Raw genomic sequence first — 15,454 nt, forward strand, 5'->3', positions numbered from 1 at the left:
AAGTTCTTTTTACTCCCGGTTTTAAGTAAAAAGAGTTAGAAAATCAGCTGCGAATGTTACGTTAGTCACTATGGAATGACCATATAGCGAAATGAAAAACAAAATGTCGGCATGCTAATAAGGAAGGCAATTTTGATTTTTTACACTGAGCTATTTTGTTTTTCCTAATGAACTAAATTTTTCTGTTGAATGATCAGGAGAAGACAAAAGATTTACATGTGAGACAGTTAATCTAATTTTTTCCCCCGCTTTTAAGCCTACATTTGAATGTGACAACTAAAAAAATACCATGAAAAAGACTGCATCCCATGTTATAGAAATTTTAAATTTATTTCAACATCTATTGTAAACCTAAAATCGATAATGTCAAACGTTGTTACGAGAATTTTGTCAAACGTTGTTACGAGACTCATCCAATTTTTTTACCGTGTAAATAAAAAAGTAAGCTCTTGCCCCAGTTTTCCGTTTTTTTTAAAAAAACTTAGCTTATTTTTACTTGTAATTTCAAGGTTTAACAAGTGTTTTCAATTATTCATTGGAGATTATTTATACGTGCTATTGCTAATGTAATGCTAGTATGCCTTACAGATTTTTTCACTTGTGTCGCAGATTAGCAAAAAGAATACTGCGACTGGTCATTATCAACATAATTGTGCACATTTGCTAGTAGTTAACCACATATCCCTTACAGATTTACCCAAAGGGTGTGCCTACCACCCATTGAGAACTATTGAAGACTATTTGGATTATACGATAAATTTTTGAGTCGAAATTGAAATGTATTTGCAACATACTACTTCTGAGAAAATACTTGGAGAACTATTTCAGAAGAAAATCGAACTTACGTCCTTCAAAGAAGATATTTCTCTGAAGGACTTGAATTCGAAAGGAAAGACAAAGCTTTAATGAGAAGGTTGTCCATGAAAATTTGAAGTCGGAAAGTTTTATATCCTGAGGAGTAAACATTTATTGCTCTTTCGTGTTATTTCTGAAAGGTCGTAGTGCTGGGGAAAACTGTGTCATTCCAAAGAAAGCTTAAAATTAATGACATGTTGCCCTTTAACTGCCTGTTGTTTCCCTTTTAACTGTCAGTAGTAACGTTGTGACAAAGAATTTATAAATTTAAGGGGTCAGGGACACGTTTTGGAAAAAAAAAGTTTATCAAACAGTTTAAAGTTTTGAATTTTTTTGCTCTGATTCACCATCTCTGATTCACCATAAGCAAAATCATATCATAAATATTATTTTTTTTAATTTAAATTTAGCTTATTTAAAAAATGTAATTGCTTTAAATCGCTAAATCTGAAAATATTCTTTTTCAATTTTCAAATTATTTTGAAAAAAAATTATGCAAAAATATCAGGGCTTTAATTTTTATTCGGCGATTTAAAAAATATTTATTCAATAAAAAATAGAAAATATTTGAAGAAAAATTTCGAAAACGACGATACTTTTTTAAAAGAAAATCGCATTTTTTGCAGTGAACGTTTTTTTTTTTTTTTTTTTTTTTTTTTTTTTTTTCAAATTTGCCGCATTCAAATTAAAGTAAACTATTTGAAAAAGATATGCTCCAAATTTTATTGGTTTATATTTATCAGTTCTTGACTTATAAGAGTTTGAATGCAAAAAATTGGGAAAATTTGAATCTTGGAAAAAAACGTATTTAAACTTTAAAGTTAAATATACACTGTAAAAACGATTCAAAAACGTTCCTGGAAAATAATGGGCAGCTGATGTGCCCAATATCTGCCAGTAACATATCTTGCAAATTCCAGGAACTTTTTCCGCTAAAAGTCAGTAACCTTCCTGATATTATCCTGGAAGCCTCCTGAAAAATTCAGAAATCTTCCGTTTAAAACCAGTCGTGTCCGTGGAAACAATATCTTGGCATCATTCAGATTTATCAAGGAAATTAAAAGAGCATTATTGCAAACATGGACAAAGTTATTCCAGAATTGCAAGTAAGTAACGAGAATTTTACTTGCCTGCAAATCTTGCAAAGCAATGCAGTCCACACTTTTTCGCTCCCTTTGGGAGTTGAATTAGCATGGACGGGCCGTATTTGAAGTAAAGCCGATACACTTTATAAATACGCTCAATTAATCTTTAAACTGGGAGCTAAAAATATTTTTCACAACAGTGAAAAGTCTGCATTCTTGCGATTTGTAGCAATTCAGGAAACTTTTTGTCAAGAATACTTAATTTTTCCAAGAAGTAGATAAAAATCATTAAAAACCCGAAACGTGACACGGAAATACCCAGTAACGTTTCGGAATTTTTTTACAGTGTACATTGGCCTCAAAACGTTAAGGTACAACTGGTTTTTTGCGTCCTATTTTCAAATGAATGAACGTAGAAACAAAAAATTTGGAGGACATGTGCATTAAATGGTTTTTTATTGAATGCGTCATAGAAATTTATATAAGTGTATTACAAAAACGATTTATGACATAAAAAAGCAATCTTTGCGGAAATGTCCATTTTTGAAGAAAACAGATCATCACAGTATTATGTAGTAAAATGTCATAGAAGCAATACAAAAATGGTTTCTAATTAGGAATGTGTCCCCCCTAACTTGAATACATTGGCGGCATCGATTTTCCATGCTGTTTATTAAGTTGTCAGACACCGGAATAGGAAGCGAAGATCAGATACAGAGTAAGCCTCGTTTCAGCTCATATAACGACCTTGGAGGAGGATTTAAAGCATCAACCTGTCTGCCAAGATAGTCCCAAAGACGTTCTATCGGATTCCTGGTCTGGGGATCGAGCTGGCCATTCCATTCGTCCCAAACCGTGATCCTCAAGATACTCCTCAACAATCCGAGCTCGGTGAGGTCGTGCATTAAAATTCATCAGAATGAAGTCATTGCTAATTGCACCAGCGTCTGGGTGGACATATGGATCAAGGATCTCATCCCGATATCTCGGACCATTCAGAGTTCCTCCATGTAACACATGCAGGTCAATGTGTCCACCGAACGAAAAATGCCCAAACCATGGTTCCACCAACTCTATAACTGTGGTCGTTCAACAGTGTTGGATTGATGGTATCTATTGCGCTGTTCCCTCCAGATCAGTAGACGCCCTGAAGCACTCTCGGATGTAAATCTGGACTCGTCTGTGAACAGCACAGAAGTCCATTGCTGCTGAGTCCAGGAAAAATGTTCTGTTGCCCATCATAAGTGGATCCCTCGCTGTGGTTCGTTGAGGGGAACAAACACAACTGATCGTCTTGCATAGAGACCTGCATTGTGAAAACGATTTCGCACCGTAGTAGTAGAGATTCTTCTTCCTGATGCTACAAAGGGGTCTGCAACGAGCTGTAGCACAGTAGTGGTTCTTCTCCTTCGGGCCTAAAAAACTAGAAAACGGTCTTCTGCAGGTGTTGTAGCTCGTGGTCAGCTTGGAACATGTCTTCTGGACACAGAATCTTCACATTGGAATCGATTCTAAAGTCGCTGAACAACACTACGAGACACATTGAGACGTCTTGCAGCATCAGCCTGTGACAATTCCATTGCCATCCAACTGCCCTCCACCTAAACGAATCAGGTAAACGACATCTCTGAGACATTTTCTAAACTCTATTGACTATTGTCACCGAAACTGCCAACAACAGTTGAAGATCAACGCAGCTTACGCACAAAAGTACGAAAGCTTGATATTTGCATATTTTTTTTTCTCACTCGTAAAAATATGTTCTTTTCTATATAATAAAAGTGGTAGCAACCTTTTTTACTTCCTTTTACAAGAAAGGAAGTATTGTATTCGCGAAAAAACTTCCACTCAAAAATCGACCTTAATTTCTATTTTGCTCGGCTCCCAAATGAATATTGATTTTTTTTTCAACCCGACCACACGTGGATACATGCCTAAGAACGCATACACACCTGAAGAATCCATTTCGACGATCCCCGAGTTAATTACAGCGAGTTTTCTCGTGACGTCCGTATGTTTATGTACGTATGTATGAGCGTATGTGCGTATGTGTGTATGTGTGTATGTATTTCGCATAACTCAAGGACGGTATGTCCTAGAAAGTTGAAATTTGGTACATGGACTCCAAGTGGGGTCTAGTTGTGCACCTTCTCCTTTGGTTGCATTCGGATGTTCCCAAGGAGGCCTTTTATACCTTTTTGGGGGTAAAATCATTGTTAATCTCAATGTAAACTCAAGCGGTGCTATAATTTGGCAAATACTTGGCAATATATCGCCAAGCATTTGGTCGCCAAGTTTTGTCGCCAATTTAGCGACAAATTTGGTGATTTTTTTTTTAAAAATCTGGTTTTAATCAAGCCACTGTTGGTGATATTTAGAGAGTTAACTATTTAATCACATTAAAATTGCAATAATGGGGAAATCACATTAAATTGGAGTAAAAGGAAGTCATGTGAGGCACACATCAGCTCCTTTTTTTACTGGTTTATCTGGTTTCAATTTGGCCATATTTAGAGAGTTAACCATTGAATCATATTAAAACTGCAAACATTGGGAAAATTTATCTGTATAAAACGTTTTCTTTGCTTCGGTTCGCAAGAAACTTGGGGTAAAAATATTTAAAGTGTTTCTTTGCTCACTTCGAGGAAATATTGTCTTTAAATTAGAGTAAAAGGAAGTCATGTGATGCACACATCAGCTCATTTTATAAATGGTTTTAAAGTTCGTTATAATCATTCATGCAAGCGATACATTTTATTGTTACTGCCTTTTTTTATGGTGAGCTTCGAAAAACATGTTGTACCTTAACTTTTTGAGGCCAGTGTATCATTAGTTAAATGCATATATCAAAAATAATTGAGTCTTTCGTTCTAATTAAAATAGAAACGAAATTCAATCGTCCTTTCAAGTAAAAAAAAACGGAAAATGTTTTAAAATAATTGAAAAAAAATACAAGATGTGGCGATTTTTGTGTCCCGAACCCCCTTAAAATAGCTTTGCCAAAGAATTTTTTTTCTCACGTTTTACGATAATTACGAGGGAAAAAATACGAAATGTAATTCAGAGCTTCTTTGTGTTAATTATTTTTCTAAGATTTTCTTCGTATTATATGTAACTGACAAAGAAACTAAACTTGATTTCAGAAAATTTGTAACTGCTATATGAGATCACATTTAAATTCATGTTTCACATCTCTGTACTATAACATTTAGTGTACATTTTTACGCAGCTACGCACAAAACAAACTTAGGACACGCAAAGCAGTTCATTTTAAACACCAGAAAAAAACCATGGAGTAATAGTTGCAACAACTAGCATGTAACAATAGTGGGGACAGTGGTTGCAATTAATGAGATATTCGTTGTGTTTCTTATTAATGAGAGAAAACTTTTATTACTAAAAATAATCGTACAGTTTAACTTCTTAGTGTCCAAAACTAGAAACAAATTGAAAAGAATTCTGGACGTAAATACATAAAAAATTTTGATAGCTATGCTCAGTAGATTTTTACTTCCTTTTACAAAAAAGGATGTATTGTATTTGCGAAAAAAATTTTAACTCAAAAATCGACCTTAATTTCCGTTTTGCTCACCCCCGAATGAATGTTGAGTTTTTTTTTTCGACTTGACCACACGTGGATAAGTGCCTAAGAACGTATAGACACGCGAAATATCCATTTTGACGATTCCCGAGATAGTTACAACGAGTTTTCTCGTGACATCTGTATGTGCGTATATATGTCGTATAACTCAAGAACGGTAAGACCTAGAAAGTTGAACGTTGGTACGTAGACTTCTAGTGGGGTCTAGTTGTGCACCTCCTCTTTTATTTGCATTCGGGTATTTCTAAAGGGGTCTTTTGCCCCTTTTCGGGGGGAAATCATTCTTAATTTCGATGTAAACTCAAGTGGTGTTAAAATTTGGCGGACACTTGGTGATACATCGCCAGTCTTTTGGTCGCCAAGTTTTGTTGCCAACTTAGCGACAAATTTGGTGATTTTTTAAAAAAAAATCTGGTTTCAATCTAGCCACTGTTGGTTATATTTAGAGAGTTAACTATTTAATCACATTAAAATTGCAATAATGGGGAAATCACATTAAATTGGAGTAAAAGGAAGTCATATGAGGCACACATCAGCTCTTTTTTTTACTCAGTACACCAAAACGAATCTTGCTGAAGGAAGAAAGCTCGTAGAAAAGAATATTACTACCAGTTTAGTTGGTTAGTTTTATTTGTTTTTATCCTGCAAGAGCATTAATAGACAATACTGGGCCAAACGGTATTTTAAAATCAGCAAGGAGATTAGGAATGGTAATATAAAGATAGCATTGCTTGAAGGTTAAATGACATAAAATTTCTAGCATTCAAAAAAAAAAAAAAAAATATGGAAATAAACACTTGAACCTTGCTACTAGGAATAGTGTAGCAGATGGTAGAGGGTAGCAGATCCAATGACGTATTGGTATACTGTATAAAATTACCCAATTCGCTGCTACACGCATAAAACGATTGCCTAGACTTCACCTGATAATTTTAGCAGTATAGATAATCCACATCAAAGCTGTGTAGCATAAAATATTTGTAATAGAAAAAGGCTAATAATTTAGACAGAACTTACAATCTATTGGTTTTTCTTCTTTGCTTTCTTTCTCCTTTTCCTTCTCCTTGTCCTTGTCCTTCTCCTTTTCCTTTTCTTTACTTTCCTTGTCTTTCTTTGATGTGAGAGGCATGTCTAGACAGTGGTCTTAGCCAAACAAATGTTTTTCAGAAAGTCCTCCAATGGCAATTATCAAGAATCGCAGAAGCCTCGGTCACGCACACTTTTCCATGGCAGTTGAGGTGCTGCTTGGGTCTGCTCTTATCAGCTCATTCCTCCAAATCACAATGAATCCTTCGAAAAGCTGTAAGAAACATGAAAGTTAAATTTCAAAACTATTTTTGCCTAAGGACTTTTAAAACAAACAGTGAAGTTATAGGTATACTAGCGGTACCCACACGGCTTTGCCCGAAGTAAAAAATTAAAAAGTCATTTGATTCACCTGTATATTTACAATATGTTCGTCCATTGTTATGGTAATTTACTCGTCCATGTTATGGTAATTCGCTCGGTAAAATGGTCTTAAAATTGGAATAGAAAAAGAACAAAACCGAATTTTCAAAAAATCGCTGACAGGGATCGACCACAAATTGGGTTTTGAGTCATCTCGTCAAATGTCGATATTAGCCAGTGAATATCTAAATTGACATACCAAAAGCACCGAATAAAGTTGAAACTTGTCTGTGAATATCGACATTCACGTAGAAAGGACATAACCGAAGGACCGAATATTTCCTCTGATTCACCGGTGAATGTTGGTGTTATCTAATTCCGGTCTCTTTTCACAGTAGCGCACACACAAATTAATTTCTGTTTCACATAAAACTGGTCACGACTCTCGATTTTTTTATTGGCGACCTGATTCTGGAAAACACCCGATGCACACACACACACACACACACACACACACACACACACATGTTACGCACACATCGAAATTAATTCCCTGTTTCACATAAAACTAGTAACTATTATGGATTCAATTATGTTTTATTGCCGTCCCGGTTTTGGAAAATTTGCGACTATATCCCTGATACACACGCACACACAGGGTGCCCCACCTAAGATGTTACAAACTTCGAGGTGAGTGAGGAGGGTAGACTTAAATAACTCAGACATTGATGATTCTTAATAGTTATCTCATTCATTTATTTATTCATTCAACGAAGAATGTTTTTAATAATGAAGTAGAAAATATTCCATTAGAAACATATTTTAATTATCACATGGGGCAAAGAAAAAATTTTCTATTTTTATTAAGAGGTACAAATTTACTGCCCAAAATTAAAAATAACGTTTCAATGCAAGTACTAGTTTGAAATACTATGCTCTCGCTCTTTATGTAATGTAATTTTCGGAATAAAGTTTTTATCTGTTCATTTTAAAATAAGTAATTTTTTCTCATATTTTCAACTTTGCTCCATAGTCTCCTTGAGAAATTAATGAATAAATCAAATTTCGTTTTTAAAGAATTTGTCTCTGGTCCCAACGTATGCCATTTTTAGCCATGCTGTGGGGTCATAAGCATTTTTCAAGCGGAACGCATCAGTAGAAGCGCAGCGCAGCTGCGAAGCATGCATACAGTGGCAAGAAATTTATATATAGCTGCGCTTGGTAGCGTTTAATCGATCCCTAAGCACTATTCAAGGAAACTCAGAATATGGAAATGCATTCTTCAGCATGGAGCCACGGCAAGATTAAACGAGAAGATTTTTCACACGACGCAAGATATATAGCATTCACTTAAAATATTCCTTTGCAATAAATTTTAAAATAAATGTCAGGCAGCAGGGAAATATGATCCAGGAGTCTTTCTCACATACATCAATACATGGGTGCACACATGTCCTTATGTAAAATTCTTATGCATCCATTTTTGTTTTATTTTTTAGTTTTAGATGTGTCTGATGGTCAAGTATTAGTGCAAAAGACGATAATACAAACATTACTAGTTTAGATCCAGATTAAACTTTTTTTCTCTTTTTCTTTCTAGTAATTTAAAAATTAAATGAATTATAAATGCGATCCATTTTGACTAAGTAATTGTGTGAAGTAGAAAAAAAATAAAATCTGATTCTTTCATCAAAGTTCCATTAAATTATTCTAAAGCAATGGTGGCTTGCAAAACTGGACTGAAATAAATAGAAATTTAGTGAAAGTGTCTCTAGGAAGTTTGTCATGGCTAGTTTACATACTTCTTATGTTTACTTAAATAATATACTACAAGTTTCAATTGCACTGTTTTGTAAATGAATCTTGTTGTACCTAATTTAGAGTTCGAAACAGTTTGATATCTAAAATAAGGAAAAAAAAAACAACGTTTCTTGCACAAAATTGCAAATCTGAAATTTTTTGCAATTAAACGTTGTTTTCTGGTTATTTTACTTTTCAAGTACAAAGGTATCTATTCAACTTTATTTTGATACAGCTCGGCAAAAGTCTTCAGAATGTTTAAAATGATTCAATTTTTAGTTGTTCCAATTTTATGGTTTCTTTTAAAGGTGACAGTATTATTCTAGTTTTTCAAAGGCAAATATTATTTTGGTCTCAAAGTTAAGAAATCTGATACAAAGTTTTAAAGTAAGAGTCCATACATGCGTTAGTGTTTATCAATGAAATCGTCACCTATATTTTCAGTTTAGAGACAATTCTGTTCAACCGTGTCCTTTGTTAGCGATTTCAATTGTTGTGTGGCAAATGCGCGACATTCTATGTTAGTGTAAAAGTAACATAATCAGCAGCAACGAAGGAAAATTATAATTTTATGTACAAAGATGTGTGTAGGATTTTTTTTTTCTGATTAAATAACATTTTTGAGCAATAATTAAGATTACTTATTGTTACCACTCTGAACTCATACAGTGGCCTTTAAAAAGTGTTTTTATACCTTGAGATTTTGTAGTAAAACCAAAATAACGTGAAAACTGAATTCGAATATGAAGTCCAATTTTTTTTCTCATAATTTCTATGCCATTCCGAAAAAAAACCCAGTAGTTTTTTAAAAATTATGCATAATTTTATTTTTAAAAATTTGTAAAAAAATGAAAAGACAGAGTAGTCCTACATTATATCTACACTAGAAAAAAAAATAGAGCTGAAACTCTCCTTCTTTGACAAATTTTGTAGCACTAAAACTCGTATTGTATGCTAATTTAGAAGTTTGTAGCTGTGAATTTTTTTCTTCGTTTTTCGCACTGCTTAAATAGTATTGCGTAATAGAAACGTATCTGGGGCATCATTCTGATGACGCTGGATTTTATTTTGTCTTTATAGCTGTAAAATTAACTGATTTAGATGCATTTACGTAAAACTTGTTTTTGGTCAAAAAACGGCTGCGAAGCAAACTTAAAACATGGCGTAAAAAAGTATGAGCCTAAAAAAAATTTCATTCAACACTTTTGAACTCACTTAGTAGTGAGAAATAACTAGTAAAAAGATTAGAAAAATCAAAAATGTCGAGCAACAAAATTTATTCTTTTTGGGTGATTTCAAATGGAAACCCACAGGCGAACCAAATGACCTTATAATGTTCTACTACGGGCAAAGCCGTGTGGGTACCGCTGGTATTTCATAAGATAGTAATGATTTAAAATGTTTAAAACTAGAACATTGAAACGATCTTTCCTTTTTTATGAGTATACGTGGGTTTTATTTTTTTAAAAATAAGAAGTTCCGTCTAGAACTAAACGAGCCTACTTTCCCGTATACCCATACTACTTTCTAGTACCTGATCAATATTCTCAAAAATAGCTAAAATCGCAAATTGTTCCAAACATATTTTTTTAATATCTTAAGCTGATTTCAAGGAATAAAATATTCCTAACTCACCTAAAAAAAAATAAAAAAATAAAATAAAATAAAATAAAAATAAAAAAATAAAAAATAAAAAATAAACGAACAAATAAAATAGCAGCATCTTTTGAACAAAGCTGCTAATGTATTTTTTTCCATCAAAAAATTCTTTAATAGCTTTCAAAACGAAAAAATAATAATTAAAAAAAAAGAGGAAGAAAGAAAATTAATTTGAATTCTGAAATTTTGAATTCAAATTATGTTTTCGCAATCACGAACAGAGAGAGGACCCTACTCATTGGAGTTATTGTTTCTAGAAACGGCTCTCGTCCCCCCCCCCCCCCAAGCCTGTCTCTCCTCCTGGGCGGTTACGTGTGCATAGTTGTGTGTGTGCGTAGACCTGTGTGTATGCCGGTAGGCATGTGTGAGGGTATGTGTGTGAAGTCGTGTGTGTGAATGTGCGTGTGTGTAGGACATGGACGCCTCCGACCAGGAGAAGCGGGTAGCTCAAAACCGGAGCAGCCGCGCCGCGTCGCCAGCAGAGGACGGTGAGCGGTGGTGCTGCAAAGGCTTCTGATCCAAGTTGAAAATGGCACGGACACCAAAAACAATAAGCAATCGTGATTGCTCAAAAATTAATAAGTTCATTAAAATAAATACATCATATAAAAAAAAATCGTTTCTTTTTCCCCTGTTGCAAAAAATAATTTTTCAAATGAATTAATGCACTTGCCAAAATATAAAAACAATAAAATGTTAGCTTAAAAAAATAATTTTCATTGTCAAAAAAAAAAAAAAAAAAATTGAATTTTTGGCATCTTGAATTCAAATTATGTTTTTCGCAATCACGAGCGTGTGTGTTTGTGTAGGCGCATGTGTGTGGGTGCGTGGGTGCGTAAGTGTATGTATGCATGTGTGTGAGTGAGTGTTGTGTACGTGCGTGTGCGTGTAGGTGTTCGTGTGTGTGTGTGTGTAGGCGTTCGTGTGTGTGTGTGTAGGCGTTCGTGTGTGTGTGTGTAGGCGTTCGTGTGTGTGTGTGTAGGCGTTCGTGTGTGTGTGTGTGTGTAGGCGTTCGTGTGTGTGTGTGTGTGTGTGTGTGTGTAGGCGTTCGTGTGTGTGTGTGTGTGTGTGTGTGTAGGCGTTCGTGTGTGTGTGTGTGTGTGTGTAGGCGTTCGTGTGTGTGGGGCATAGACGCCACCGCCCAGCAAAAGTGGATTTCGGGGGACAGTGCTCAGGACCAGCCGCGCCGCCGGTGGACGGTGCACAGTGGGGCCGAATGGCCAAAAAGTGGAAAAAATTCAATATCTCGAGAACGGTTTAACATAGAAAGCTGGGGCCGGTCTCATTCAAAAAAGAACAAAAAAATACTGTTACAAATTCTGTAAATAGTAATTATTGTAGGAACGTAACCTGTAAATAGTTTCCCGTAATGAATATACAACCCCTTTTTCATATGGCTAAAATATACGACCCCTATTCCCTTTATGTTCATTGATAAAATTTGATAACGGTCAACGCATTTCGAGAAGCGTGTGGAATATTTGAGAAAATTCTTTTCGGTGTATTTAAGCCGTTAGCGATGGATAAACAGTTTTCGTTTGATATTTCGAACGGAGAGCATTTTGCTCTGTTTATAGCGAGGCATTTCGCTGTGTTGTTTTCGTATTTGGAAGTAAATACGTGTGTAAACGTTGAGTTTACGGTGTTGTGTGATAATTGCTTAATTGCTGATGAATAATTTAGCAGTTGTTGAAGATCTTTCCTGTACATAGTGTAAATAAATTTCCTGTGTTTTTATCAAGAACTGTGTTTTCATTTCAAGAAAGTGGAAGTCGCACCGAATCCGTTACAATTTGGCGCCCAACGTGGGGCTTCTTCTGGACTTTCTTGGAGTAAGTGTGACTTTGGACATTTTTTTTTCATAAAGACTTTTTAAATTTGGACTTTGTTTTTATGGTGATTACTCGCGCAATGGATGAACAATTAAAACAACTTCTTGACGCAATCACCTCTGTAAAAAGTGATCTGACTGCAAGTATGTTGGCAAATCAAGACCAGTTAAAAAGCGATTTAACGGTGCTGAAAAAGGACTTAACGTCTAACCAAGAAGAAATTAAAAACGACCTTATTTCGGTAAAGACTGTGATGGAAAATAAATTTAATGACATAGAGCATCGAGTTGATGCTATTGAAGAAAAATTTGATACCGTTGAAAGCCGATTCAATGCTGTAGAAAATAAATTTGAAGAAGAAGATAGAAGATTTCATCTACTTAAAGAAGAGATCTTTAAGGACGTGGAAAGGAGATTGGCGACCGCGGAAAGCAGCTCTGTACAGTTTGGCGCTCCCACATCGGTTGCTCGACCGTCCATTAAACTTGCCACATTTGATGGGAAAACTTCGTGGCAAGTTTACAAAACTCAATTCATGATAGTGGCGGAAGCGAACGGATGGGACTCTGCTACCAAGGCCTGTCATCTTGCAGCATCCCTGAGAGGTGACGCAGCGGACATTCTCCAGACCCTTCCGGACAGCCAGCGCCTGGATTTCGCCGCCCTCACATCTGCGTTGGAGCTTCGCTTCGGTGAGAAGTGTCAGAAAGATTTCAGTCGACTCCAGTTGAAGTCCCGTTTCCAGAAAACCGGGGAAACTCTGCAAGAGCTAGCGGCGGACGTCGAGAAATTGTCTCATCTTGCTTTTTGTGACTGTCCTGCGGATGTTCGAGACAACCTGGCACTCAACTACTTCATCGACGGGGTTCAAGATCCGGAGATCCAGAAAGCTCTACGGATGGCGGATGTCAAAGACCTGAATTCTGCCGTTGTGTATGCGATGAGATACGAGGCCGCCCAAGAAGCAACCCGTGTGGATCGCCATCTAATCCGGACTCAGGAAGCTGATGAGTCTGATTCCAGGTCGTCCCATCTCGCTGAACTTGAGAGACAACTCGGTGACTTGACAAGACATTTGAGCAGCATAACAGCCCAAAAGAAACAAGAGCAGAAGTGCTGGAAATGCGGTAGTGAAGGACACCTGCGAAGGAGTTGTCCGGCTCGCCAAGCTACGCGAGGGAAGGAAATCACCACCACTAAAGCTCTGCAGATTTCCTCTTCTAGTAGTGGCAGTGATGGACTTTTCATTTACGCACATGTAAATGGGAACCCCTGCAGACTGATTGTTGACACTGGAGCCAATGTGACAATCATTAGGACAGATGTGGCTCGTGAATTTGGATTGAAACTGCTGTGGACATCGCCACGCGTAAGTCTCCAGACTGTGACAGGTGACAAAATTGAGATTGACGGTAAAGTGGACTTGGAAATAGTGTTTGGGAATGCCACCTACCATCATACGGCATTCGTCGCTAATATCACAGACCCCTTCATTCTCGGATTGGACTTTTTGAAGAAATATGACTTCACTCTCGACTTCAAGACTAATGAGCTGCACTCGATGAGAGAAGACATAGCCGTTTTCCCTGCAGAAAGTGATGTCAAATCCGCTCATCAAATAATTGCCCAAACAGATTTATCAATTCCCTCAAGGTCAGAATCATTAATACCTGGCTCCCTTGAAGAAAGCAATAGTTTTCGATTTGGACTCATTGAATACCCTAACCTAAGCAATAGCCTAAAAGGAGTGCTGGTAGCATCTACGCTTGTGGACCTTTCTAAGGATGTAATTCCTGTGAGAGTCGCCAACGTGAGTGAAAGGCCAAGGAATATCCGAAAAGGTGAAGTGTTGGCAACTTGTACTCCAGTAAACTGCATCATTAGAAGAATCAATTTCCCCGAGACTATGTCTTCCGAGTCCTTGACATCGAAGTTAATTGGGAGTGCGGCATTATCGAAAGATCAAAGAACTGCTGCGGAACAATTGGTGGATGACTTCAAGCATCTGTTTTCATCAGCATCGGAGGATGTCGGCCGTACGAATTTAACGCAGCATAGGATTTACACTGGAGAACACCCCCCTATTAAGCAGCATCCAAGACGACTACCATTCACCAAGAAGGAAGAAGTTGAGACCCTCCTGAAAGAGATGAAGGAGAATGATGTCATCGAACCGTCATCCAGCCCTTGGGCCTCTCCCATCGTCTTGGTCCGAAAGAAAGATGGCTCCACCAGATTTTGTGTCGATTACCGACGGCTGAATGAAATCACCAAGAAAGACAGTTACCCTCTTCCACGGATAGACGACACCTTGGACACTCTTTCCGGACACAAGTGGTTTTCGACCCTGGACTTGAAGAGCGGCTACTGGCAGGTTGAGATACACCCTGATGATCGAGAGAAGACAGCGTTTACAACTGGACAAGGCTTATGGCAGTTTAAAGTGATGCCCTTCGGCCTCTGCAATGCACCAGCTACGTTCGAGCGTCTTATGGAGACAGTGTTAAGAGGACTTTCCTACGAATCCTGTCTGGTCTACTTAGACGATATCATCATCGTGGGACGCAGTTTCGAAGAACATCTGGCAAATCTTAGGAAAGTGCTGCAAAAGCTTAAGGAAGCCAATCTGAAGTTAAGCCCGTCCAAATGTAATTTGTTCCGCCGGGAAGTGAACTACCTTGGTCACATCATTTCTTCTGAGGGTGTACAAACCGATCCAGAGAAGGTATCTGCAGTCAAGAGTTGGAGTCGTCCCGAAGACATCCATCAACTGCGAAGTTTCCTGGGGCTCTGCACATACTACAGGAAGTTTGTAAAGGGTTTTTCCAACATTGCACGACCTTTGCATTAGCTGACGGAGAGCAAGCAAAAGTTTGAATGGTCCAAAGAATGCGAAGATGCATTTCTACGACTGAAGGAGGCTTTAACATCAACGCCTATCCTCGCGTATCCTCAGCCTGAAAAATCCTTCATCCTGGACACTGATGCGAGCAACGAGGGCATCGGAGCTGTTTTATCCCAAGAAATTGACGGAAATGAACATGTCATCGCTTACTGGAGCAAATGCTTATCAAAGTCGGAGCGAAATTACTGCGTCACCAGAAAGGAGTTACTGGCCATAGTGAAAGCTGTAGAACACTTCCATCATTACCTCTACGGCCGAAAATTTCTGCTTCGGACAGATCATGCCTCATTAACTTGGCTTTTGAACTTCAAAAATCCGGAAGGCCAGA

General features: G+C 37.1%; 1 protein-coding gene across 4 annotated transcripts in view; it reads right to left on the bottom strand.

Moving 5' to 3' along the window:
* The window catches only part of LOC129216119 (cAMP-dependent protein kinase catalytic subunit alpha-like), a 315,436-nt gene that overhangs the window by 77,416 nt on the left and 222,566 nt on the right, over positions 1–15,454 (bottom strand). For all 4 annotated transcript variants that reach the window (XM_054850272.1, XM_054850274.1, XM_054850271.1 and 1 more), the window contains one exon: positions 6,559–6,841. In XM_054850272.1, coding sequence (XP_054706247.1) covers positions 6,559–6,670 — 112 coding nt within the window. In that variant the 5' untranslated portion in view covers positions 6,671–6,841. The remainder of the gene's footprint in view (positions 1–6,558; positions 6,842–15,454) is intronic.

This window comes from Uloborus diversus, chromosome 2 (assembly GCF_026930045.1).
Source record: "Uloborus diversus isolate 005 chromosome 2, Udiv.v.3.1, whole genome shotgun sequence".
In the NCBI taxonomy this organism is placed as follows: domain Eukaryota; kingdom Metazoa; phylum Arthropoda; class Arachnida; order Araneae; family Uloboridae; genus Uloborus; species Uloborus diversus.